General features: G+C 36.9%; 1 protein-coding gene across 8 annotated transcripts in view; it reads left to right on the forward strand.

Moving 5' to 3' along the window:
• The first annotated feature begins 800 nt into the window (after positions 1-800).
• Positions 801-25,042, forward strand: part of SMC2 (structural maintenance of chromosomes 2) — a 48,838-nt gene continuing 24,596 nt past the window's right edge. For 2 of the 8 annotated variants that reach the window (XM_082403788.1, XM_082403793.1), the window contains exons 1-16: positions 1,177-1,513; positions 2,375-2,603; positions 3,223-3,372; positions 5,375-5,497; positions 6,120-6,158; positions 8,789-8,899; positions 9,106-9,150; positions 10,436-10,669; positions 10,902-11,051; positions 14,032-14,265; positions 15,713-15,872; positions 16,383-16,500; positions 17,266-17,404; positions 17,788-17,907; positions 22,265-22,469; positions 24,418-24,553. In XM_082403788.1, coding sequence (XP_082259914.1) covers positions 2,436-2,603; positions 3,223-3,372; positions 5,375-5,497; positions 6,120-6,158; positions 8,789-8,899; positions 9,106-9,150; positions 10,436-10,669; positions 10,902-11,051; positions 14,032-14,265; positions 15,713-15,872; positions 16,383-16,500; positions 17,266-17,404; positions 17,788-17,907; positions 22,265-22,469; positions 24,418-24,553 — 2,132 coding nt within the window. In that variant the 5' untranslated portion in view covers positions 1,177-1,513; positions 2,375-2,435. Of the gene's footprint in view, positions 931-971; positions 1,141-1,176; positions 1,514-2,374; positions 2,604-3,222; positions 3,373-5,374; positions 5,498-5,986; positions 6,052-6,119; positions 6,159-8,788; positions 8,900-9,105; positions 9,151-10,435; positions 10,670-10,901; positions 11,052-14,031; positions 14,266-15,712; positions 15,873-16,382; positions 16,501-17,265; positions 17,405-17,787; positions 17,908-22,264; positions 22,470-24,417; positions 24,554-25,042 lie in introns of those variants that run through there. The other 6 variants (XM_082403791.1, XM_082403792.1, XM_082403789.1 and 3 more) reach the window with 6 other exon arrangements.

Here is a 25,042-nt window from a genome sequence, read left to right on the forward strand (position 1 = left end):
TAAAACTTTTTATTCTCTTAAGTAGAGAAAGAACTTCAAAACACTGGCTCATTCTTGGTAATTCTTGGTAGTTCGACTGGTGTTGAATATTGCAAAGCCAACCCGGGGTGAAGAAAACAACTTTAAATATACAACCTAAAACAGCATACTGGCCGCACCATCTTTTTATACATCACCTAGGGATAGATAGCACCACAGTGCACTATGAAGCCGAGCCCCTCCTAACTCATTAGTAGCAATATCCTTAACGGTGAGTAAACTGGCCTTTTTTTTTTTTTTAAAGAAAAGTACACACTGATAACAGGATCTGTTATTACTCGTACTGGAGTCTATACACGAAGAGAAGTAAATATTACTATTTAAGAGTACGTGCTCTGGAGCAAGACTGCGTGGGAACAAATCTCCGCTGCTCCGCTTACTACTTGGAATAAGTTGTTTAACCTGTGACTCCGTTTGCTCATTTGTAAAATGAGAGCAATATCACGGATTTCATAGGGTTGCTACGAGGATTTTAAAAAGCCCTTGCAATGCAGCCTGGCACACGAAACGCAATAAACATCAGCTGTTACAAGGTGTTCCCCCTAAAATTCTCTGAAATGTTAGTTCTGCCATTGCTTATCATTCTACAGCTTTTCAGTGAAAGGAGGGGAACTCCTATTCGTCCAGCACCTACTATCGGCCCCACTCAATTTCTCCCCTGAGCGCTGCACAGCTCTGGCTGCGAGCCTATCGTCCCTTCCGGACGCTAAACCCGAGATGAAAAGGCCCGCCAGGCTTAGTGGCCGGCGAGGGGTGGAGCCAGACCGCGACCTACAGTCCTCACAAGTTGGGTCGGCGCTGCGAGTCCCAACAAGGGGCAGCTTCCATTTTTGACGAATCTGCGCCAGCATGGGGAGATTCCGAAACTTCTGAAGCACAGCGAGGAGACTGGTAGGAAGCCACCCTGCCTCCGTTGCTCACAGACCACAACAGCCAGCACCTGCGAGTCCCCGCCCCCACCCCACAAGGCCCGCGGGAAGGCGGAGTTTCCCGAACGCAGCGGCAGCAAAACCGGGCCTGAGGCGGGGCGGGGCCGGCGAGCGCGAGGCCCCGAGGCAGAGGTGCGGGGCTGTCCGAGATGTGCCGGACGCCGAGCTCAACGTATGCCACCAGCTCCTTTAGTCCTCAGGCCCGAGCCGTCGCTTTCCCGGAGCCGCCACCGTCGCGACCTTCTTTTCTATCTCCCTGTCATTTTGGTTGTTTGATGGAAGAGAAAAATGGAAGTCAGGCATCTCTGAGGCACCAGCCAATGAAATAGACAGAGGGGGGTGGGGTCCTTTGCTCGCGCCTAAATTCAAAGGCATAAATAGTTCCTCTCCGCTGCAGAGCGCGGGGTGAGTGTTGTATCCGCTATGGTGGAATTCGCTTCGTAGCGCCCGAAGCCGGGCAAGGCTGGCCCACTCTCCGCCCTAGTGACTAGGAAGAGCTTTGGGGGCGCCGCAAGCCCAGGCGGCCTGACGCAGCGGTGAGGCAGGTGCGTGCGCGCGGCCGGTTGGGCCTAGCCTGGCATTCCTGGCTGGAGATGGGCGCCGGGGGCTGGGGAGCCGAGGAGCAAGGGACCTCAGACTAAAGTTCTAAGGGGTTCTTGGCAGAATGGCTAGTTCCTGCCATTGAAGTAGGGCGAGGAAGTGTTGACAGAAAGGCCTGGTGAGGCGAGGAAAGACCCTGAGTGAAAGCAAAAAGCTTCATCTCTTTATGTGTGATATATCTATTTAATAAATATTTACGAACCCCCCCCACCCGCCCCCATCCCGCGCCCTCGAGTCAGGGACTATTCCGGCATACAGCGGTGGACGTAGGCGAAGATGCTACGGAGATTACATTGTGATAGGTTGGATAGACGAGTAAATAAGTACTGTTTAGTGTCAGCTTTAAGTGCAATGAAGGAAAAAGGAAGCAGAGCGAGGGGGTGGGTAGAGGTGCTCTTTTATATAGGGAAGTCGGGAAGGACCCCAGTTAGGTGACGTTTGAGCAAAGACGTGAGTGTTGGAAAGGAGAGTGAGCCATGCCAGTATCCGGGAGAAGGGCATTATGGGCAAAGGGGATGCGGTGTGAAATAATCAGCCTACGTTAGCTAGAGTATGATAACGGTGGAAGATAAGCCTGGAGAAGTAAGTGGTTGGCTTCCAGGTTGAATTAATGGTTTAATTAAATTCTAACTAAAGACTAACGCCTGTATATTTTTAAGTTAAAGAAAGATATCTTTGCATCAGAGGAAGTAGCTTGGCAAGTGGCTGTTTTATTTCTATAGAGCTGTCATTCTTATGTTTCAGTCTTTTACATTTATTATGATTCCAGTTTTACATTCCACTTATGTGTTATTTGTTTTGTACAGAACTGCTTTGTGGCTTGCTTGATTTCCAGCAGAGATTTGCCTGTCCGAGTCAGTAGTGAAAATGCACATTAAGTCAATCATTCTTGAGGGATTCAAGTCCTATGCTCAGAGGACTGAAGTCAATGGTTTTGACCCCCTCTTCAATGCTATCACTGGTTTAAATGGTAGTGGGAAATCCAACATATTGGACTCCATCTGCTTTTTGCTGGGCATCTCCAACCTGTCTCAGGTAAAGTGTAAACTTTCTCATTTATGGGAATTTAAGTTTGAGGAGCCTCGAGGGAATCCTCATTGCACTTGGAGACTATTGCCAGTATCCTCTTCATTTGCATTTTTACGTGAAATATCTTATAACTCACCGCAGTCCTTTAAAGGTCGGTATTATTACTCCATATTTTAGGTGAGAAAATAAAAACTTAGAGGAGTTGCCTAAGGTTCATCTTCTTAAAATGTTTGGAGCAACACTGAAACTCAGGCATTCTCATTCCAGAGTTGTACCCTCACCCCATCCCTGCCCCCCCCCATTATAATGCCTTTTCAGGACCTTCTAATGGGATTGGATGAATAGTGAAATTCTTAGACACTGTCTTTCCTTAAATCTTTCAAATGAGCTTTTGTTAAGAAATGAATAGAAAACAGATCTGTTCAGGGTTGAAAAAGTCCTATGGAGAAAGGTGCCCATTTCAGGTTGTTACCCATTTTCTTTGCTCTTCTTGTTTATGAATGCCACTGCCTATCCTTGGCGGCTTAATGGATACTACATGGGTGATTTTCCAACAGCAAGAAGAACTTTAGTGCTATTTTAGGTAGTATGGGGTTTTGTAACTGAAACTTTTCCTTTATTTTAGGTTCGGGCTTCTAATTTACAAGATTTAGTTTACAAAAATGGGCAGGCTGGTATTACCAAAGCCTCCGTGTCAATCACCTTTGATAATTCTGACAAAAAGCAGAGTCCTTTAGGATTTGAGGTTCATGATGAAATTACAGTAACAAGGCAGGTGAGTGGCTACTAAATATTTGGTTACCTAGAAACTTGCAGGTCTGATGTGCATTTTGGCAATGTGACTACTGGAGAGAGAAAGTTTATGAGCAAAATTGATGGATCAAATACTGACTAGATTCCTTAAGAATATCTTCCTTATGTTACATTTTGATCATGCAAATTCCGCCATGTGCCAAGAGGATTGAAAGGGATCTGAAATCCATCAGTCCAAGCACTCATGCTTAAATCTTGAACCACACTTGAGTCTTCTCTCTCTGTGCTGGAACACCTGTAGCTCTTGGGATCTTTCTATGTTCTGAGGTAACCCATTCTGTTTTTGGAAAGGTCTAATTAGAAAGTTATTCCTATATATTGAGCCAAAGTGCTGTCTTCAAGTTTTACACATTAATCCTAGTTTTCTTGAGAGCATCAAGAGCAAATCTAATTTATTCCGTATTTCAACATTGAAGTGTTCTGTAAGTCAGTTTTCTAAGCTAAATCTCTAGGTCTTTCAATTGATATTTAGTTGTTCATAGGTCTTTCAGTTGTCTCACCACATTGAATACAAATTTGCTCCAGTTTTTTATATCTTTTTTTTTTTTAATGCTTGGCCCCTCACATTGCATATGCCAGAATTGGTCTAGCTACGACAGGATTAAGCAGAATTGTTGCTTCTTTCATTTTAAGTACTCTACTTCTATTTTTCTAAATATGATGTTGGAGAGTTCATGATACATTGTGAATTCATATCTGATTTACTTAAAATCACTCTAAATTGTTCATGTGTGTTATTACTTAGCCACATACTGCCAGTTCAGTATCTAAGCAGGTTTTTGAAACCAAGGGAGGACCTTACATCTGTCCCTTAAAATCTTTTTTATTACAGTCAGACAATGTTTTCAGTTTGTCAAAGTTTTATTTTTAAAAGTTCGCATTTACTCTCCAACTTAGCATTATGTAACTTAGATTTCCCTCTCTATTTTAATGAAAGCCTCTGGTTGAAAAAAAAAAAGGGGGGGATTGACTAGATTGGGACAGAATCCTGTTCTCTTTCATTAAGCATCTATCAAATAATAACCCTTTAAGGATTTTAAGTAAGTCTGCTACTAATCTACCCAAAATTCCTGTCCTTATGCAATCCATATGCCTGTATCTTCACCATAATTTTGTTATAAAGACTGTCTCAAATTACTTATGGGTATATTAGGACTGTTGTTCAAATATATTAATAAATGATCTACCACCCTCATAATCCTGTCAGGAAAAAGTGAATTAATATTTATTTAATATTTATTAAGTGCTTAATGTGTGCTGGGCGTTGTTGAATGCACTGGGAAATACAGATAGAAAGAATGAGAAACATACCTTATCTTTAAGGACCTCAAAATATGGGTGAGACAATCATACCCAAAAAATGATAATGCAAGTGCTATAGTATAGTGTGAACAAGCTGGTATCTAGTATAAGTTGTTCCTATTAAACCCATGACGAAGTTCCATGGTTACTCTTTTTCTTTCAAGTATTTACCAGTCATGTCTTTTACTAATCCCTTTTAGCATCTTGACAAGGATTGATATTAAACTATTTGCCTTTCATTTTCAGTTTCTGACTTCTTTTCCTTTGGAAATCAAAAAGGGGAGGAAGAGGGGTTAACCTCTGAGTATGGAAAATTGTAGAAAGAGGGTGATCAGGGATAGAAACTACAATCTACACATACTTGGAAACACGAAGCTAGAAGGGACCTTAGAGACCTAATCCACTGCAGGGGAGGTTAGGAGGCTTGTGCTTGGTTACGTAACTAGTTAGCAAAAGTCCCTGGATTAGAAGCCAATTATCCTGACTCAATCTCATTCTTTTTGACCATGTCACACATTCTTTATTATTTATTTACCCTAGATTGATTTTGTTTACCATTAGTTGGACAGAACAAACATGAAAAATAATGTATTTGGGAATTTATCATCATAGCTCAAGATGTGTGTGTTCATTTATATCTTTTAAAATTCTTTCCTTTTTAGGTGGTTATTGGTGGCAGAAATAAATATTTAATCAATGGAGTAAATGCAAACAATACCAGAGTACAGGATCTCTTTTGTTCTGTTGGCCTTAATGTTAACAACCCTCACTTTCTCATCATGCAGGTATTTCGTTTGTGGTCTTTATGTCTCTTTCATAATAGTTTTGACATATTTTATTTTTTAACTCATAAGAGAAGTGCTTCTGTTTGGATTTTTCGTTTTTTATTTTACTATTAGGCTGCTGTTTGGGCACCTGTTAAGAAATGTGGGTTAGTTTTTTGTACTTACATGTTCTAGTATATTGTGTACATTTGAATGTTGAAGAATGTCTGGAAGTAGTTTTCTTTGACTTATCCTGGAGGGCCATTGTTCCAAAAAAATCAAGAAATGTTCAATAATTATGCTAACATTTATTTATATACTTACCTGTCTTAGAATTGGAGACTTCTACATCATTAATATTAACTGTCTTGGAAATATGGTCGAGTTAACTTTGTATCATTTAATAACCTATGTAATTTGTATCACTCGTGAGAAAGTGGGTAACAAAATTCTAGAGTTATAAGCTACCTTTGGTCTCAAATCTAATAAAAGAAACATCTTTTCATGTAGGTGGAAGAAATAACTCCCAAAAGATTGGTGTATTAGGATACAGCAGCTTCAGTGCAGATAAACATGTATGTCTTTAGGTTATTCTTTCTGTATTTTGTTATTATCATAGTAAGTTTGCCAATTTTATTTTCAGGGCCGAATTACAAAAGTGTTGAATATGAAACCTCCAGAGGTAAGAGTACTCTTTAAGGACAGTAAAAATAGTAATTACAGATATTGTCTTAATCTTCTAGGTAATCAATTTTTTTAACATAATTTTTTCCATTATTAAAATTCTTGGAAACATTTAAGAATGATTAGTAGAGAAAATAGTTTTGTTTTTTAATATTTAACATTGTGCCCCATTTTTTTTTTAAGTTATGTAACAGAAACCTTCTGAGCCTTACTTTCCTCATCCATAAATTGGAGCCAATAATCCTTACCTCAGGGTCTGTTCTGAGGATTAAATGAGAATCCTTAAAAGAAGTAAAAGAAAAGTCTTAGGACCTTGTTAAGCAAAATTTTTTAAAAATTATTTTTTTAATTGAGATATTCATAAAGTAGTTTCAGGTGTACAACATAATGATTTTATATATATACATATATTTAATATATGTATATATCACAAAATGATCACAGTAAGTCTACTCAACATTTGTCACCACACAGTTAAAATTTTTTTTAAAGATGAGAACTTTTAAGATTTATTCTGTCAGCACTTTTCAAATATGCAGTACAGTATTACTAACTGTAGTCACCATGCCATACATTACATCCTCAGGACTTATAGTTTGTACCTTTTAACTACCTGTACTCATTTTGCCCACCACCCTTTCCCCACCTCTGGCAACCACCGATCTTTTCTCTGTATCTATGAGATCACTTTTTTTTTTTTTTTTAAGAGTTTACATATAAGTGAGATTATACTGTTTTTGTCTTTCTGTGTCTGACCTAATTTACTTAGCATAATACCCTCGAGGTCCTATCCATGCTGTCACAAATGGCAGGATTTCCTTTTTGTATGGCTAAATAATACTCTTTAATTTATTTATATATATAAATATCACATATTCTTTATCCATTCATCCATCAGTGGACACTTAGGTTGTTTCCATGTCTTGACTGTTGTAAATAATGTTACAGTGAACATGGGAGTGCAGATGTCTTTTCAAATTCTTGTCTTTGGTTCCTTGAGATAAATGTCCAGAAGTGGAATTGTTGGATCATATGGTAGTTCTAGTTTTAATATTTTGAGGAGCCTTCATGCTGTTTCTCATAGTGGCTGCACCAATTTACAGTCCCACAAACAGTGCACAAGAATTCCCTTTTCTCCACGTCCTCACCAGCACTTGTTATTTCTTGTCGTTTTGATAATAGCCATTCTAACAGGTGATATCTCATTGTGGTTTGGATTTACATTTGCCTGATGATTAGTGATGTTGACGATCTTTTCATGTACTTGCTGCCCGTTTGTATGTCTTTTGTGGAAAGATATCTATTCATACCCTCTGCACATTTTTTTCATTTGATTTTTTTCTATTGAGTTGTATGAGTTCTTTGTGTATTTGGTTATTAACCACTTATATATATGATTTACAAATATTTTCTCCCATTCAGTAGGTTGCCTTTTCATTTTGTTGATGATTTCCTTTGCTGTGCAGAATCTTTTTAGTTTGATGTAGTCCCGCTTGTTTACTTCTGGTTTTGGTGCCTTTGCTTTTGGTGTCAAATCCAAAAAACATCATTGCCAAGACTGATGTCTAGGAGTTTTATGTGCCCGATACAGTATTAAAAGAAATTTTGCCTCTATAAAGTAGCCTTTCTCAACTGGTGTTCCATGTCAGCCTATAGAAAAAGATTTGAGTGAAATTAATTCATTACATACAATGGATTGCTTAGGACATTACGACTTAATTTTCTCTTAGAGCCCCCTTGAGAAGAGTTGGTACAAAGGAATGAATGTTTTGTATAAGAGCAAAAACTCTTTTGGTATTTTTTTTCTATGGAGAAGAACTAAGAAGACGACTGATAATTGATAATACTAGTCTGGTTTGACCATAGGTCACGCTTATTTTCTTTAGATAACATCTTAAGGGAAAACTTCTAATTCAAAACCTGCCAAATACATAGAAATCAAAATGGTTTTCAGAGAAATAATCCTTTTGAGATAGGGATTGATGGTGAGTAGAAGCTTCTGAAAAAGGAGTGCTAGCAAAATTGTCCTTCTTACAAAATTTTAATTAATATTTGCCTTTTTCAGAGTACTTCTCATGAATTATTTTACTTCATGTTTACTTCTCAGCAATGCTGTGAGATACTATCAGTACTCTTCAGAAGAAGAAACAGAGGAACAGAGAAAATTAAGTTACTTTCCCAAGTTCTTAAAGCATGTGCCACAGTTGGAATGCAAATGTTAGGCCATGCTTCATCCTTGTAGGAACAAAATGGCTGAAGTCTCACTTGGAACAATTTTAAGTAGAAATTTCTAAAATGAAAACTGAATGTTGTTAGCCTTTACTTTTTCTAAGACTCGTATTTGAAGGAAAAGAGGAGGAAGGATTTACTGGCTTCAGTTTTAAAGGCGATGTACTCGGGAACCTCAGTGTGGCATAAAGTTTGATTTTAGAATTTGACTGAAGGCCAGAAATGTTTCTTGAATGTTAGGGTTATTAGCTAATATGTACAATTTTATGTACTTAACTTTTATGATCCATAATTTTGTTACGATACTTAGGTTAAGGCATTAAATAATATCCTTAATGTAAATTCCAGTGAGACTCGTTGTCTTGGATTCTTAAAACATTAATACAATCGTCTTTCCAGATTTTGTCCATGATAGAAGAAGCAGCTGGAACCAGGATGTATGAATACAAAAAAATAGCTGCCCAGAAGACTATAGAAAAAAAGGAGGCTAAGCTGAAAGAAATTAAGACGGTAATTAAATTTATATAAAATATTTTGAGAGAAGAGAGTACTTTTGCATTTAGAGTTTCTCTGCTGTAAAAAGGGAAATTTTACCGCACACCCCCTCTGCCCAGCCTTAGTTCAGTTTTCCTTAGTCTTACATCCTACTTCTCCCTTTTAAATTTCTTTAATGGTGCTTCACATACTGAAAAATATGATTTTCCTTTATTTTCCAGATACTTGAAGAAGAAATTACTCCAACCATTCAGAAATTAAAAGAGGTATTTACTATATATGTGAGGACAGCCAGCTAGAATGTCTCTCAAAATTGGTGATGTATCCCCAATCATACACATGGGGATGAAATGTGTACCACTTCTCAGGAATTATTCTGGCGGATGAGATAAGGCGTTAGAGTTGGTAGTCCGTACTCAGCCTTCTGCTCGTAGAGGACAATGTACTTCATATCTATTAAGTCATAATGGTTTTGTATATAGATTGCCTATCTTAATCTCAGAAAATATGCCAGATTTTAATTCTTTGTTGAAGAGAAGTAAGTCTAAATTTTCCTGTATACTTAGAATTGAATGGAATAATATTTCATAAAGATATGGCCCTCTCAGTGACTTTTCTTGGTAGAGTGAATAACTTCTCGGATAAGAGGGGGCTATTATTACAATTGCTGCTGTCAAGGCAATTGGTAAATGAAAGGTATTGAAACAGATGACTGTTTTCTCTATAATCTTTGCAGCTTCTGACATTGTAATTGGTGTTTCAGTGAAAGAATGTGTTTATAGCACATTGGTTTTAAATTATGTATTTATGAATTTATTAAGTGTTCATTAAAGTTTGATATTTCTCAAGCTCTCTTCTGAATCCATATAGTAGCATAGACATTATTGGAAAAACTGAAAAATTGTGATCTTGAAGGTTCTGCCTTTTGTATGTATGATTTAGTAGAAAACACTAGATCACGAGTTTAAACCTAGATGTCATGTTTGATTTTGACAAGTTCTTTCTAAATCTAATAATATGGAGTGGTCATTTAATCACCCTGAATTTGTTTCTTGAAATTAGGAATTTTTTGTTATTTTGTTACTTTGTCCCAGTAGGTCCTAATGGGAATCAAGTTTAATAATGTGTAAGCAAATACTTATAAATGGTTACATGAATGAATGTTGGATGGGCATCTTGGTAATACTACTACAAAGAACATTTAATAGTGTATCATTCATGGTTGTGTAGGTTGTATTTATATAGACTTCTTATTACTGCCAGTCTGTGAATCTTATGTCTGCATTTCTTTGTTAATCCCAACTGCCTGATTATATTTGAGAAGAAATAACCACAAAGGATTCACTAGAGATGGTATTATGCTATCTAACCATAGTTCTAATGTTATTTAAAGCTTCCTAAAATTTATAATCCATGATCACTCAGTTTAAGACAAAATCCATTACATCATGTAATGGGAAATTTTATACATGTTGCTGTATTTTGATTCTTTCCAAATTTGTTTAAAACTATGAATTTTGAGTTACACTTTACTGGTGATTTCTCTTTCAGGAAAGATCTTCCTACTTGGAGTACCAAAAGCTAATGAGAGAAATAGAACATTTGAGTCGTTTATATATTGCTTATCAGTTTTTGCTGGCTGAAGATACCAAAGAACGCTCAGCTGAGGAGTTAAAAGAAATGCAGGATAAAATTGTGAAGCTTCAAGAAGAATTGTCTGAAAATGATAAAAAAATAAAAGCACTTAGTCATGAAATAGAAGAGTTGGAAAAAAGAAAAGATAAGGTCAGGCATATATGTAAGAATAGAATATACACGCTGAAAAAAAAATTATATATTATACAATAACTATTTAGGATTTACTGGGCATTGTCTTCTGTATCGATTTCTTAATCTTAAAGTATAATAATGAAATAGCTTATAAAAAGTCAATAATTTATGTAGAAATTATGCAAGAAAAGGACACCATGAACAAATGTGTAAGTACATTGATTGAATTGGGTGCATTTGATTATAGGAAATTGGAGGTATACTCCGATCTTTAGAAGATGCTCTTGCAGAAGCTCAGCGAGTTAATACTAAATCTCAAAGTGCCTTTGATTTCAAGAAGAAAAATCTGGCAAGTGAAGAGAACAAACGCAAAGAGCTGGAAAAAAATATGGTAGAGGTAAGCAAACGAAAAGTGTAATTTAATTCTAGTAGTATACATTTATCCATTCTGTTAATATTTATTGAGTGTCTGCTATGGATCAAGGGTAGTTGTTTGGGGTAGGATGTAGCAATGGACAAAATACCTTGTGGGTCTTTGTTCCAGTGAGGGAAATGATGATAAAGAAGATAAATAAGTGAAAAATATCATATGTTATATAGTGATAACTGATGTGGAGAGAAAATAAAGCAGTGGAGAGGGTTGTAGTATAGGGGAGGTGGGGGTGTAATTTGGGATTTTAAATTGGGTAGCCATCGAAGGTCTCATTGGGAGGGCTGTATTTCATTAAAGACCTGAAGGAGGTCAGAGAACAATGTAGATAAATTGGGAGGCTGTGGGGAAAGATGTTCCAGGCAAAAGAACAGCAATTGCCCTAAGTGCCTAAGGTGCTGGAAAAGTAAAGAGATAAGTGTAGCTGGTTATCACTAAGTAGTAGAAGTGCAGAAAGGTAATGGGGTGTAGGATCACATGTGGTTTTGCAAAACATGTGAAGGACTTTGACCTTTATTCCGAGTGGCATGGGAAGCTGCTGGAGTTGGCTGAGCAGAAGCATGACATTTTAATATTTTAATAGGGCTATTGCTGTTTTGAGGATAAACTAAAGATAAATGGAAGAAACAGGGAATCCTGGTAGTAGGTGTCCAGGTGATAGCCCTTGGATAAATGCAATAGAAGTTGGGATATTAGAGAAGTTGTGGGAATTTATGTGTATTTTAAGGATAGGTCCAGCAGACAGACCCAGTAGATTTTTTTTTTTAATTGAAGTATAGTTGATTTACAATGTTGTGTTAAATTTCTGCTATACAGCAAAGTGACTCAGTTATATGTATATACTTTTTCAGATTCTTTCCCATTATGGTTTATCACAGGATATTGAATATAGTTCCTTGTGCCATACAGTAGGACCTTGTTGTTTATTCATCCTGTATATGATAGTTTTCATCTGCTAATCCCAAACTCCCAACCCATCCCTTCCCCACCCACCTCCCCCTTGGCAACGACAAGTCTGTTCTCTATGTCTGTGTCTTCCTGTTTCGTAGATATGTTCATTTGTGTCATGTTTCAGATTCCACATATAATATCATATGGTATTTGTCTTTCTCTTTCTGACTTACTTTGCTCAGTATGATAATCTCTAGGTCCATCCATATTGCTGCAAATGGCATTATTTCATTCTTTTTAATGGCTGAGTAATATTGCATCGTGTGTGTGTGGGGGTGTGTGTGTGTGTACATACACACTACATCTTCTTTATCCATTCCTCTGTCCATGAACATTTAAGTTGTTTTCATGTCTTGGCTGTTGTAAGTAGTGCCAGCAGATTGGTTTTTGAATATGAAAAAGGACTGAAGGATAACTCCAGAGATTTGTCTTTGACAGTTTGAAATATGGTTACCATTTGTTGAGTGGAGGATAATAGGCTTGAGGAGCCAGTTAGACATCGAAGTAGAGATGTTGGTTTGATAGTTGAATATATGAACCTTGAATCTAGGTTAGAAATACAAATCAAAATACATATGCTGGCATGCCCCAGGGCTAGTGCTCAGACTTCTTTTATATACACTCATTTCTTAGGTGATGCCATCCAGCCCTATAGCCCTAAATACCGTCTATATATTGATGCCTTTCAAATCAATAATTAGCCTTGACTCCTTTGAAGGACTCATTTGTCAAGCTATTTAATTGACATTTTTATATGGATGACTTTAAAAAGTCTAAAACTTAACATAACCAAAATAGAACTCTTAAATTTTCCCTACCTACCCAAACCTGCCTGAGTTACTGAATTTTCCTCATGTAAGTAAATGATACCGCTGTTAACCTAGCTGTTCACTCCAGAACCTGGAGTCCTCCTGAATTTTCCCTTTTCTCTCAAACTCTATGGTATCTAATTCATCAACAAATTCTGTTGACTCTAAAAGTATATCCAGAATACAGCCACTTTTCACACCTCCTTCACTGCTAACCTGGTTGAAGCCATCACCTCCCAGGAGGGATACTCAGTAGTGTCCTTAATAGTTACCTTGCTTTTACTTGCTCACTGTGCTCCAGCCACAGTTCCTCTAACACCCAAGCATATTCCTCAGAGCTGGCCAAGTATGCTGTCCCCCTAGTATTAGCATGATCACTCCTTTTGTTTCATTTAGGTTTCTGCTCAAAATATCATCACAAAAGGCCTTCCCTCATCATTCTCAAACCAGTAGTCCCATCATTTCTTGTCCCTTTACCTTGCTTTAGTTATTTGTTTACTATGTCTTCCACCTTAGAAATGTAGGCTCCCTGAGGACCCTGTGTCTTTAATGTCTAGAATAATGCCTGGTACATATCTAATAAATATCCAATGAATCATGAATTAAGTGGGCCAGAATTTCTGGTCACTTTCATGTAAATGTAACTAGATTTTTTTTCTTTTTTTTTTTTCTTTCAGTGCTGATATCTTACATAGCATTAGATACCTGGTTACTAGAACTTAAAAGGTGTTAAGTGTTAGTAATGCTGTTCCCATAAGTATTTAACACTTAAATTTATGGCCTTTAATAGCTTATAAAATATTTTCATATACATGCTCTTAATCCTAAAATCTCTACTTTTAAGCTTTGGGTAGGGTGGTTATTATTTCAATTTTATAGGTTTAGAACTTGATTTTTAGTTTTTTCAAGTGGTTTATTTAAATTTGCAATGATGTTTTAGTTCACTGTCTCCCAGATTTGACTATAACATATGGAATGAAAGTATTATTAGGATAAGAGGTACATTTATCCTAAAAACTGAGAAAGGCTGAATTTCAAAATGGGAATAAAGTATAAAGTTATGATGGTTAAATTACCATGTTCACTTCAAATTGCTGTGAAATTTGATGACATAAAGGTATATGTGTTTAAGAAAATGGATGGTTTTCTAAAATATAATACTTTCCAATCTGAAACTCTTCCTAAAGGATTCTAAAACTTTAGCAGCAAAGGAAAAAGAGGTTAAAAAGATAACAGATGGGCTGAGCGCCCTTCAAGAAGCAAGTAATAAAGATGCTGAAGCTTTGGCTGCTGCACAGCGGCACTTCAATGCTGTTTCTGCTGGCCTGTCCAGTAATGAAGATGGAGCAGAAGCAACTCTTGCTGGTCAAATGATGGCCTGTAAAAATGACATAAGTAAAGCTCAGACAGAAGCCAAACAGGTAAATATAGACAGTAAGCACTGTGTGATTGCAGTTTTTATTTATTTTTTTATTTTCATTTTTTTTTGACACGCTCCTTCACATTATGCTTCGGCAGTTGTTATAAAAGGTTGAAAATAATCAGATCAATATCAAGGAACTTGTTTATTGTTTACTATATTCTGTCACTCTTTAGCACCTAAAACAATGAAATTCAAATATGTTGATTGCTGACTACTGACAGTGTTAGTTTAAGATGCGTATAAAACGTAAAATACCTTTATAGATTAATTGAAATTATCAGTGCCATAAATGCTCTGTTCTGCTTTCAGCATTGTGTGGAATATTTGAGGTTAGCTTGTTTTCATCTTTTTGCTATTTTATTGACATCATAAAATTGAAGTTTTAAGCTTTAAAAGGAAAACAAAAATGTCTTCATTTCTATGTCCACCACACTTAGTTCTTTAAAACTTTGTTTCTGAAACTTTGTAATATCCTCCTTGGAAGTATCTCTACTTCCCATTTACCCCCATTCCAGTCTTTGGTTTCCCTACTCTGATTTCATAATCTTCAGTGGCTTTTCGATCTATTAAAATGGTTTTCATATTTGTTTAGATAGTTGTGCAGCTTAGAAGTCCTATGAACGCAGGAGTTTTGATGGCAGAAAGAAAAAATGTATATATACACATGCACATTCTTTTTTGTTTTTTAATGGAGGACTCATCTTTAAAAATATACACAGATGTGTGTGTATTAATCCCATTCAAGGTTTTCTATTATATATTTGCAACTTTTTCATTTGAAGATTATGGTCACAAAAAAGATGATGGTCAGTTTTTTTTGTTAACTTATTTTATATTGGGAAAAGTCCACCATTTTTCAGTTTTAAAGGAAGTATACACTCATTTAGATCTTAGAGTACTAGTTCATGGTTTTAAGGAATAGTGCTCAATTATATAAACTAGCATTTAAGTATCAGACTTACAGCTTTTAAATTTTTCTGTCAGTTTAGCTTCCTTTTCCTGTATGATTTTATTTCTCATTGTTCAGTACAGTTGTACAGTTAATTATACAACACAAATATACCTAAATGCAAACATGCATATCTAAGTGGAAAAGGAGGGAAGAAAGTGATAGAAATAGCTTTCTATTTTGTTTTTAATTTAACCAGCTAGTGACAGTTATTCTTTGATATAATTTTTGAGCTCATTGATGTCAGTTTTATAAATATTAAAAATATGGACTTAAATTGCAAATTATTTAATGATTGGAGCTTTTATTCATTTATATTCTGAGTAGTGTTTTGAGGTGAAAACATTGGGAAATGATTGATCTATTGAGATATTGATCCAAGTGACCAAACAGTTACATTTTCAAGGCTGATGTCTCTTAAAGCAATCTGAATCTGTGGCCATTTTATCACTAGCACTGTCTGCCTCATATAGTCTGTTACATTTTTCTGTTATAGGCTCAGATGAAGTTGAAACATGCCCAACAAGAATTAAAGACTAAACAAACAGAAATTAAGAAGATGGATGGTGGCTATAGGAAGGATCAAGAAGCTTTAGAAGCTGTGAAGAAACTTAGAGAAAAACTTGAAGCCGAAATGAAAAAGCTAAATTATGAAGGTTGGCCTTTAAAGATGTTAAATCATTAGGAAGTAGTGATTATTGATAGAAACTTCCTTAAATAAAGGAGATAGCAAGTAGGAAATATTTTATCCCATTAATATTAATGGGTATTAGTATAGGAATTATTTATAAATATAGTCACAAAAAATAAGTATAAATCAACCCTTTGAATTTTTGAAAGCTCAGTACTGGGAATTTCCTGCTTCAGTCACTCTGAAGTGCCACTTGAAAACTCAAAAATGTTATTTATATATTTCTACATTAGTAGGTATCCAATTCATATGTTGTTCCTTGGCATGAAAATGGTGTTATGTGTTGGAAATATGTCTCCTTGACACTTGATAGAAATTTGAATGTCAAGCATGCTTTTATTTAATACTTACCAGAAGTTTGTATTTTGCTTTTAGAAATGCTTTGGAAATAGAGGTTACTAATATTTTCCTTAAAACAGTAGAATATTTGAGTTTTTAAAACTTGGTTTCAATTTACTTATGACTTATTGTTCAGAAAACAAGGAGGAATGCCTTCTGGAAAGGCGCAGGCAGCTATCTCGTGATATCAGTAGATTGAAAGAAACATATGAAGCTCTCTTGGCCAGATTTCCCAATCTTCGATTTGCCTACAGGTAAGAGAGCTAAACATTGAATTCTAACATCATGGTAATAACCAGGATATATTTTTGTATGAAAGTTATTGTAAGCTGCTTTTCCTTAATTGATATTTTTTCCTTAAATGTTTATTGAATGTTTCAGATTTGTAGGCAGGGGAAATTCTTATGAAATTCAAGGCTACTAATGCCACTAATCTTAAAACCAAAATGAGGGGAATTTAATCTCAGTTGGAACGTTCCTTTAAAGTTATTATATCATTAATATTAAATAACTGTAAACATTAACATTTTACAGTTTGTTTTACTATATGGTCCTTTTATCATGGAATACTTAATATATGTATTACAAAGATTAGAACATCAAAGTTATTTTTGTTACATTGAAAACATGTATACTGAAAGATCTTTCAATTGATTTTAAAACAATAGTCTATTAAGTGTACAGTAGCATATTGTGTAAAACACCAATGTACATACCTTAATTTAAAAAGGCTTTATTACTAAAAAATACTATCAGCTGACAATGCAGGGTTGCCATAAACCTTCAATTTGTAAAAAGCAGAACAACAAAAAAACAGCAGTATTTGTGAAACACAATAAAAGGTATGCCTGTAGCTGGCTAGTCATCTGAGACATTTGAAAATTTTTGTTTCGTTAAAACTATATGATTCTTGTGCTATATCACTTTAATGTATTGTCAGAAAGAGCTCTTGACTACTAAAGTACAACTTTTTCTATTTTCTTATCTAAGATTAATTTTTGTCCACTTTTCTGTTTTAGGGATCCAGAGAAGAACTGGAATAGAAATTGTGTGAAAGGACTTGTAGCTTCACTGATTAGTGTGAAAGATACTTCTGCAACCACAGCTTTAGAATTGGTGGCTGGGGACCGACTCTACAATGTTGTAGTAGACACAGAGGTAAATTGATTTTAATGAAAGAAAACCTACAATTGCTGTTTAGCTTGAAAAATCATGTGCTCCTAGTAGAACTGGGTACTTTCTTGATGTTTTAAGCTTCTCCTAAGGCTGGATGCTTATCTTTACAGGGTAAAACTATAGAGTTAATGACTTTTTTATTATGTTATTGATTATATTTGATTAACTGTATTCCATTCTTTATTATGGCTGAGTAATGCTGCCTCAGGAGCCCAGAATGCATATTATCAATCTTAGAATTTTGATTGTTCAGGATAGTAGGCACTCAGCATTTATTTGATTATGGATTCCTAAACTTGTACTCATTCCATTTAAATGTCCTCTGTCATTAATATTTTTTTCATTTCTAATGCACAATGTTTTAGGTTACTGGAAAAAAGCTACTAGAAAAGGGGGAATTGAAGCGTAGATACACTATAATTCCACTCAATAAAATTTCAGCCAGATGTATTGCTCCAGAAACTCTGAGGGTTGCTCAGAATCTTGTAAGTCTTTTTTATATGCTTTATCTGCATCTTACTTTTTTTTTTTTTTTTTTAATTACAGGACATTAACTTTGTCCTTTGAAGTAAATTGGGATTTAAATCATATATCAAAGCACAAAATTTTATTGTGATACCATGCTTAAAAAAGTTAAGATACCAAAGAGAATAAGCTGGCTTTTGTGAAATTAGATGGAGAGAGAATAGAAATGTTGGAAGACTAAAATACCCTTTGATATTTTAAAGTTGTAGTATTAAATGTCCTTATTTTATTTTTTAAATTTTTATTGGAGTATAGTTGATTTACAATGTTGTGGTAGTTTTAGATGTACATCTACGTGATTCAGTTATATATATATATATATATATATATATCCATTATTTTTCAGATTATTTTCCCATATAGGTTATTATGGAATATTGAGTAGAGTTCCCTGTGCTATATAGTAGGTCCTTGTTAGTTATCTGTTTTATTTATAGTAGTGTGTATATGTTAATCCCAATCTCCTAATTTATCGCTTCCCCTCACGTTTCCCCTTTGGTAACCATAAGTTTGATTTTGAAATCTATGAGTGTTTCTGTTGCTGATCTCTTAACTTCAAATGCATTTCCCATTTCTTGGCATTTGTACTCTTCTCTTCTCACAGTTGCTGGTTTTGATATCATATTTGTGTCTGGATGATTTCCAACTTTTACTTTATGTTTGCCTTTCTTGGTGAGCTTTCCCATTTGTGATTTTCTTGCTTCTAGTTGTGGACTCTTTTTTGGTTTTTTTTCCTGCCTAGAGAAGTTCCTTTTGCATTTGTTGTAAAGCTGGTTTGGTGCTGTTAAATTCTCTTAGCTTTTGCTTGTCTGTAAAGCTTTTGATCTCTGTTGAATCTGAATGAGAGCCCTGCTGGGTAGAGTATTCTTGGTTGTAGGTTTTTCCCTCTCATCACTTTGAATATATCATGCCACTCCCTCTGGCCTGCAGAATTTCTGCTGAAAAATCAGCTGATAACCTTATGGGGGTTCCCTTCTGTTATTTGTTGCTTTTCCCTTTTAATGTTTTTCTTTGTATTTAATGTTTGTCAGTTTGGTTAATATGTGTCTCGGTGTGTTCCTTCTTTGGTTCATCCTGTATTTGGTTCTCCTTGCTTCCTGTAGTTGAGTGAGTGTTTCTCATGTTAGGGAAGTTTTCGGCTACATCTCTTTAAATGTTTTCTCAAACCCTTTCTCCCTTTTCTCCTTCTGGGACCCCTATAATGTGAATGCTGTTGCATTTAATGTTGTCCCAGAGGTCTCTGAGACTCTTCTCATTTTTTCTCATACTTTTTTCTTTATTCTGTGGCAGTGACTAGTGTTGTGGTGACCAGAGCCTGCACTGGATATTGAGCGGGGCCTCCACTTTCCTCTGTGGTTGTCATTGCCGTCAGGGGTAGGGTCTGCTCCCTAGTTGTTGGAGTAGAAGCCCCCAGATGTGTTTCTGAGCTGTGTTTCTGATCTGCGGTGTGAGGTAGGCAGGATTTCTCTCCCACTGGGAGAGAAACCACTGAGTATTCCTCCTCTGGAGTTCACCTGTGATTGTGCTCTGTTGTGTCACCTTCCACCCACTGTGTGGGCTCACAGAGTACACTGTTGTTGGCCCTGCTCTCGTCCCCTCTTAACTGTGGGTATGCTAGCAGTTGGCCCTGGTGTCTCTAAAGCATTGTTTTCACCGGGCCACCAGTGCAGATCCACTGAAGTCAGGTGCCAGGACTGCAGCAGTCATGCACATGGAGTTGCTGTGGGACCTATGGAGGCAGCTCAGACTCTGGCCTGGTTCAACCCGCACAAAGCCCACAGCTGCTAAAGCCAGACCTGTCTCAGCTGCAGGAGCACTCGTTGTCTGTTTGGATATTCTGCAGGCGGTAAATTTACAAAGCCGGCAGCAGAGGTGTAAATCCATGGTTCACAAAGCTGTGAGGAGAGATTTCAGCTCTTCTTCCTTAGTCACATGGCCCCTGGGGCTCAGACCCACCAGCCTCTGCTCCTGAGTCTGCCCCTGAGCACATGAGCCTTCCCAGGCAGGAGGGCACCGGGGTGGCGGTCAAGGTGCTCGGGCCCGCCCAGGTGGGAGGGGACCAGGGCGGCGGTCAGGTTGCGGGGGCTGCCCAGGCGGGGGCCCCTCGTAGTGCCTGCAGCGGCAGGTGCCAGTGCGTGCGGAAAGAGGCTGCAGTGGCGGCTGTGCCCTTCGCACACCGCTCAACAGCAGTGCTTTGCTTCTGTGGTGGCTGGGGCTTCTTCCACGAACATTCCTGGCTGCTCCTGTCCCTGCAGGCTGACTCCATGCAGACAGAAGTGGTCCTCCCCCCAGGTCAGCTCTCCAAACCCCACATTCCAGCGCCCAGCCCCTGTCCATACCACCACACGTGTCTCAGGCTGGGGCGCGCAGGACAGTGGCACGGACCGTCCGTGTAGGTCTCACTCTGTCCTGCCTGTCACAGACTGGTTGCTGCACTTCCCTCTGAGCCCACGAAGCTCCCCGTCTGTCCCACTGGATCTCCCCACTGGTGAGGGTGTCTCCCCAGGTGTGTGAACCTCTCCTCTCCTTCAGCTCCCCTCCAAGGGTACATGTCCCGTCCCACTTCCTCTTTTCTTTTTTATGTCTTTCATCCTGCCTGGTTACATGGGGATCTTTCTTGTCCTTTCAGGTGTCTGAGGTCCTCTGCTAGTATTCAGAAGGTGCTCTGTGAGAATTGTTCCATTTGTAGATGTATTCTTGATGTATTTGTGGGGAGGTGTGTTCCACGTCACCCTACTCTGCCATCTTCTAGAATGTCTTTAAACCTAAGTCACATGACTGTCAGGTGGCATTAAATGTTAAATTTTTGATTTCCAAATAGAATTATAGAGCTTATAGATAAATACAAGAATTCTTCAGGTTTTTTCACGCCAGGCACACTTAAACTGGCCGCAGTGACAACCGTTATGGAAGGTATCCATCCGTCTTACAGCGATGCTTCTCTATTAGAGCTTTTCTAGATTGCTTACCAACCTCTGAACATACAAAGCAGGTAACCAGTATATGCAGTCAGCTGCTGAGATAGATCTAAAGTGGTGTGGTTACTAGTAAACAGATGAGTACAAGGAAATACATTTAAAAGGCTGTTGTGGTTGCATAATGTTTGGTAAAAACATGAAGCCAATCATAACATTCAGCAGTGATATCAGTTATTGAGCAGGCATTCCAAGTGCATGAGTTGAAAAGAAAATTCCATGAAACCTGAAAATGCATGTATAATTAAGATACTAAATGGATAGTCAGTATATTTCTTGAAATTGAGACGCCTTCAATGAAAATTGTTTACTATCAGAAGAAGAAAGATGAGTACAGAGTAATTGAAAGGTGGTATTTTTGGTTAGTATTTACATCCTTTACTTAGAAAAATCACCTTAGAGTCTAGAAGGTTTTGGAAGTTATTTTAGTCCTATGTCAAGTTCCAGTGTTAGAAGTCAATTGGGGTTTTAAGTAACAAAACACTTCTACCCAGATCCCTCAGCCAGACCCATTTAATGGTAACTGCTATGTCAGAGGACACTGCTGAACATATGTTACATAGAGCTGCCTTCATTATGATTTCTGCTACTACTAAGCTCCATAAAGTATGCTAAGTTGTTCTAAAAATGTGGGCAGAGGTAGACATTATAAACAAAGGTTGAGAAAAGACAGTTGGATCAAAATAAAAGATTGAGGGATTTTAAAAAGATTTTTTTTTTACTCAATTATTGTTTTTATTTCTGTAACTGGCAGGTGGTTGCCTTAGCATGTTTTATTTGAATGAGAAAGTATTCACTTTGGAACAACCAAGTTAATAATTGAAGCAAAACATTTTATGTAATTGTGTTGATCCAGAAATTGATGTACTTTAATTAAGAAAGGATGTTCACTAGAGGGGCGGGATAGGGAGGGTGGGAGGGAGGGAGACGCAAGAGGGAAGAGATATGGGGACATATGTATAACTGATTCACTTTGTTTATAAAGCAGAAACTAACACACCATTGTAAAGCAATTATACTCCAATAAAGATGTTAAAAAAAAAAAGTGTGTTCAAATAATCCACTTTGAATTTAGAAACTTGGTAGTGGCTTCTGCTTGATTGAAACTCTCATAATGACTGGTATTCTAGCTAAATATTTTACTTAGATTTTTCAGTGTTTAAACTTGGAATTGTTTTTTTCTAAAAGTGTTGAGTTTTCTATAGCATTTTAGAAAATTCAAAAGGAGTTGTAGTGCTGGACAGGTATTCAGTTTCTGTTGTGGCAGTTCTTACTATTTTATAAAATAATATTTGAAAGGAAAGGAGTAATATGTATCATGACATTAACTGTTTTCCCCCAGGTTGGCCCTGATAATGTTCATGTGGCTCTTTCCCTGGTTGAATACAAACCAGAACTTCAGAAAGCAATGGAATTTGTCTTTGGAACAACATTTATTTGTGACAATATGGATAATGCAAAAAAAGTAGCTTTCGATAAAAGGATAATGACTAGAACCGTAACTCTAGGAGGTGATGTATTTGATCCTCACGGGACGTTGAGTGGAGGTAGGTTTTATATCATTTTGTCCTCACAATTCTGTGTGGTAAATAGGATGGGGGCTTTTTTTTTTTAAACAGGAAATATTGGGCTTGGAATGACTTAATCCAGTGTTTTATTCCTAATCAAAGGATTGAGTTTTCTTTTGAATACCTGCTTTGTGACAGGTGCTTAATATTAATTGAGAAATTATACACTGTCATTGTCCTGAAGGAACTCATAGGCTAGTAATCAGTCCTATAGCTTTTCTTATTCATCTTAAGTCTATTTCCGTTTATTTTCTCTTGCTTTTTGTCTTATTAAGATATTCTAGTCACTGGGATATGAAGTCTTTTTAGTCAGTACATTTGTAGCTTAACTACCCACTTCTCCTTTAGGAAACATGTTAACTTTTAATTTGTGTATATGTTACTGCTCCTGTCAAAAGTAAAACAAAAAATTAAATCTGCCTGAATGCCTTAAGTAAGGAATTCTTAGATAATGACCATATATTTCTTGTTCTAATATTTGCAACACTGAGTTTCCAGATCCATGTCAAGTGACCATGTAATAAATAACAAACACTAAATAGTACTTACTGTGTACTGGGCAGTGTTGTAAGACTGTACTGTCCAATACAGTAGCTACTAGCCACATGTGGCTCTTTACACCAAAATAAGATAATTAAAATTAAATAAAATTAAAATAATTTCCTTAATTGCACTAGTCATATTTCAAGGGCTCAGTAACCACAAGTGGTTAGTGGGTAATTGGACAGTGCAGATATAGAACATTTCTATCATTCTATAAAGCCCTATTCTAAGGACTTTAAATGATTAGCTTATTTAATCCTTATAGCAACCATGAGGTAGACATTACTATCATCTCCATTATACAGTTGTAGAAACTAAGGTATAGAGTGATTAAGTAACTTGCTGGTACGTGGCAGAGCTCAGAATTTGAACTCAGGTGGTCTGATTACAGAGTTTGTGCTTTTAACCAAACCAAGAGACTTGGATGCCTCTTGAGATATCAAGTGTCTTAATTTATTTCTAGGGCAAGAAAACAGCCAATATAATGAATTCCATGATAAAGTATCAAGTTCCCCAGTGTACAAGATGACTAGCATCTGCAGTTGGAAGATAGAGACCAAATATTTTTAAATATCTAAAATAGAAGAAACATTTTAGATTTCATTGAATTGGAGGTTCTTAAAATTCCTGCTTAAGAGATGGCAAATATGTAACTCCGTATCATATAAACAAAGTGCTCACAATAGCATTGCTAATTGACCTTTGCATCCTCCCATCAAGCCTAGAGTTTTCTTGCCAAGCTAACACCTCAGCCTGTTACTGCCAGACAGTTATAGTGCACTTAAGGTGAAACCAGTTTACGCTGCTACATCGAGTTTAGACCACATTATGATGTGGTAATAAACAGCTCCCAAATCTCAGTGGCTTAACAAGTTTATTCCATAATTATGCTACATTAACTGTGGGTCACTTGTCTCTGCTCCATGTTATTCTCATTATGGGACCCAGGCTGACTGAGAAGTAAGTCCCTTTTTTGAACATACTTTTCTCATGGGAAGGGAAGGGGAAAACATGGTAAATTATGTGCTGCCTCTTAAAGCTTCCTTTCAGAAGAGGTACATTTCCCACTGATTGGCAAGAGCAAAGCACATGGCTAAGCCTGATGACAGTAGAGAGGGAAATGGCCTGGGAGGGATGGGCCCAGTAGGCAAGGGCAATGATTATTTTGAATAAATAATCCATCACATCTACTTAGAAGTATTATTTGTTATCAAGTATGTATGCCCTAAGATTCAAATGATGAAGTGAATTCTGTACCTTCATAAACTTACTAAAGATTGGCTGTTGAATTATTTCAAGTATAATTCTCTCAGAAAAGTTTTTATTGCTTACTAAATACGTGGTAACTTGGTGTCAAAGGCCTGTTTCAATTTGCCTCTGTCAGGTGCTCGATCCCAGGCAGCTTCTATTTTAACCAAGTTTCAAGAACTCAAAGATGTTCAAGATGAGCTGAGAATCAAGGAGAATGAGCTACAGGCTCTAGAAGAGGAATTATCAGGTCTTAAAAACACTGCTGAAAAGTAAGACTTTGGTTGGATTAAGCTGTATTTAAAAATTTTCTTGGTCAAAGATTTGCGTGGTAGAAGATGAAAGAAAATTTTATTTAAAGAAATACTCTGACTTTTTAAAATAATAACCTTGGTATTATTGAATAAGTTGTGAGTTGATAACTTGTTTGTTTTTTTTTTAATATAAATAGTGTCTTTGTTTTAAGAAATTGGGGAAAGCTAAAAGAAGGAAAGAAAAATCAGCCAAATATTCCTCTTTTTCTGCTGCAATCTACTCTGTTAACATTCTGCTGGGATTAGTGAGGAAATCCATAGATACTCTAGAGGTTGATGCCAGAGGATACTTGGGTCCTTGATTTGAAATGATGTAATATTATAGCGTCGATCGGGTGTCTGCACTAAGTTTTGCAGCATTATGGCTGTCCTGTAGATGAAGATTGCTAAGTTTCCTATGGAGAAGTTAAACAAGTTGATGTCAAAAGTCACTGCTAGAATTAAAGT

The sequence above is a fragment of the Balaenoptera borealis genome (assembly GCF_965194805.1).
Source record: "Balaenoptera borealis genome assembly, chromosome: 8".
In the NCBI taxonomy this organism is placed as follows: domain Eukaryota; kingdom Metazoa; phylum Chordata; class Mammalia; order Artiodactyla; family Balaenopteridae; genus Balaenoptera; species Balaenoptera borealis.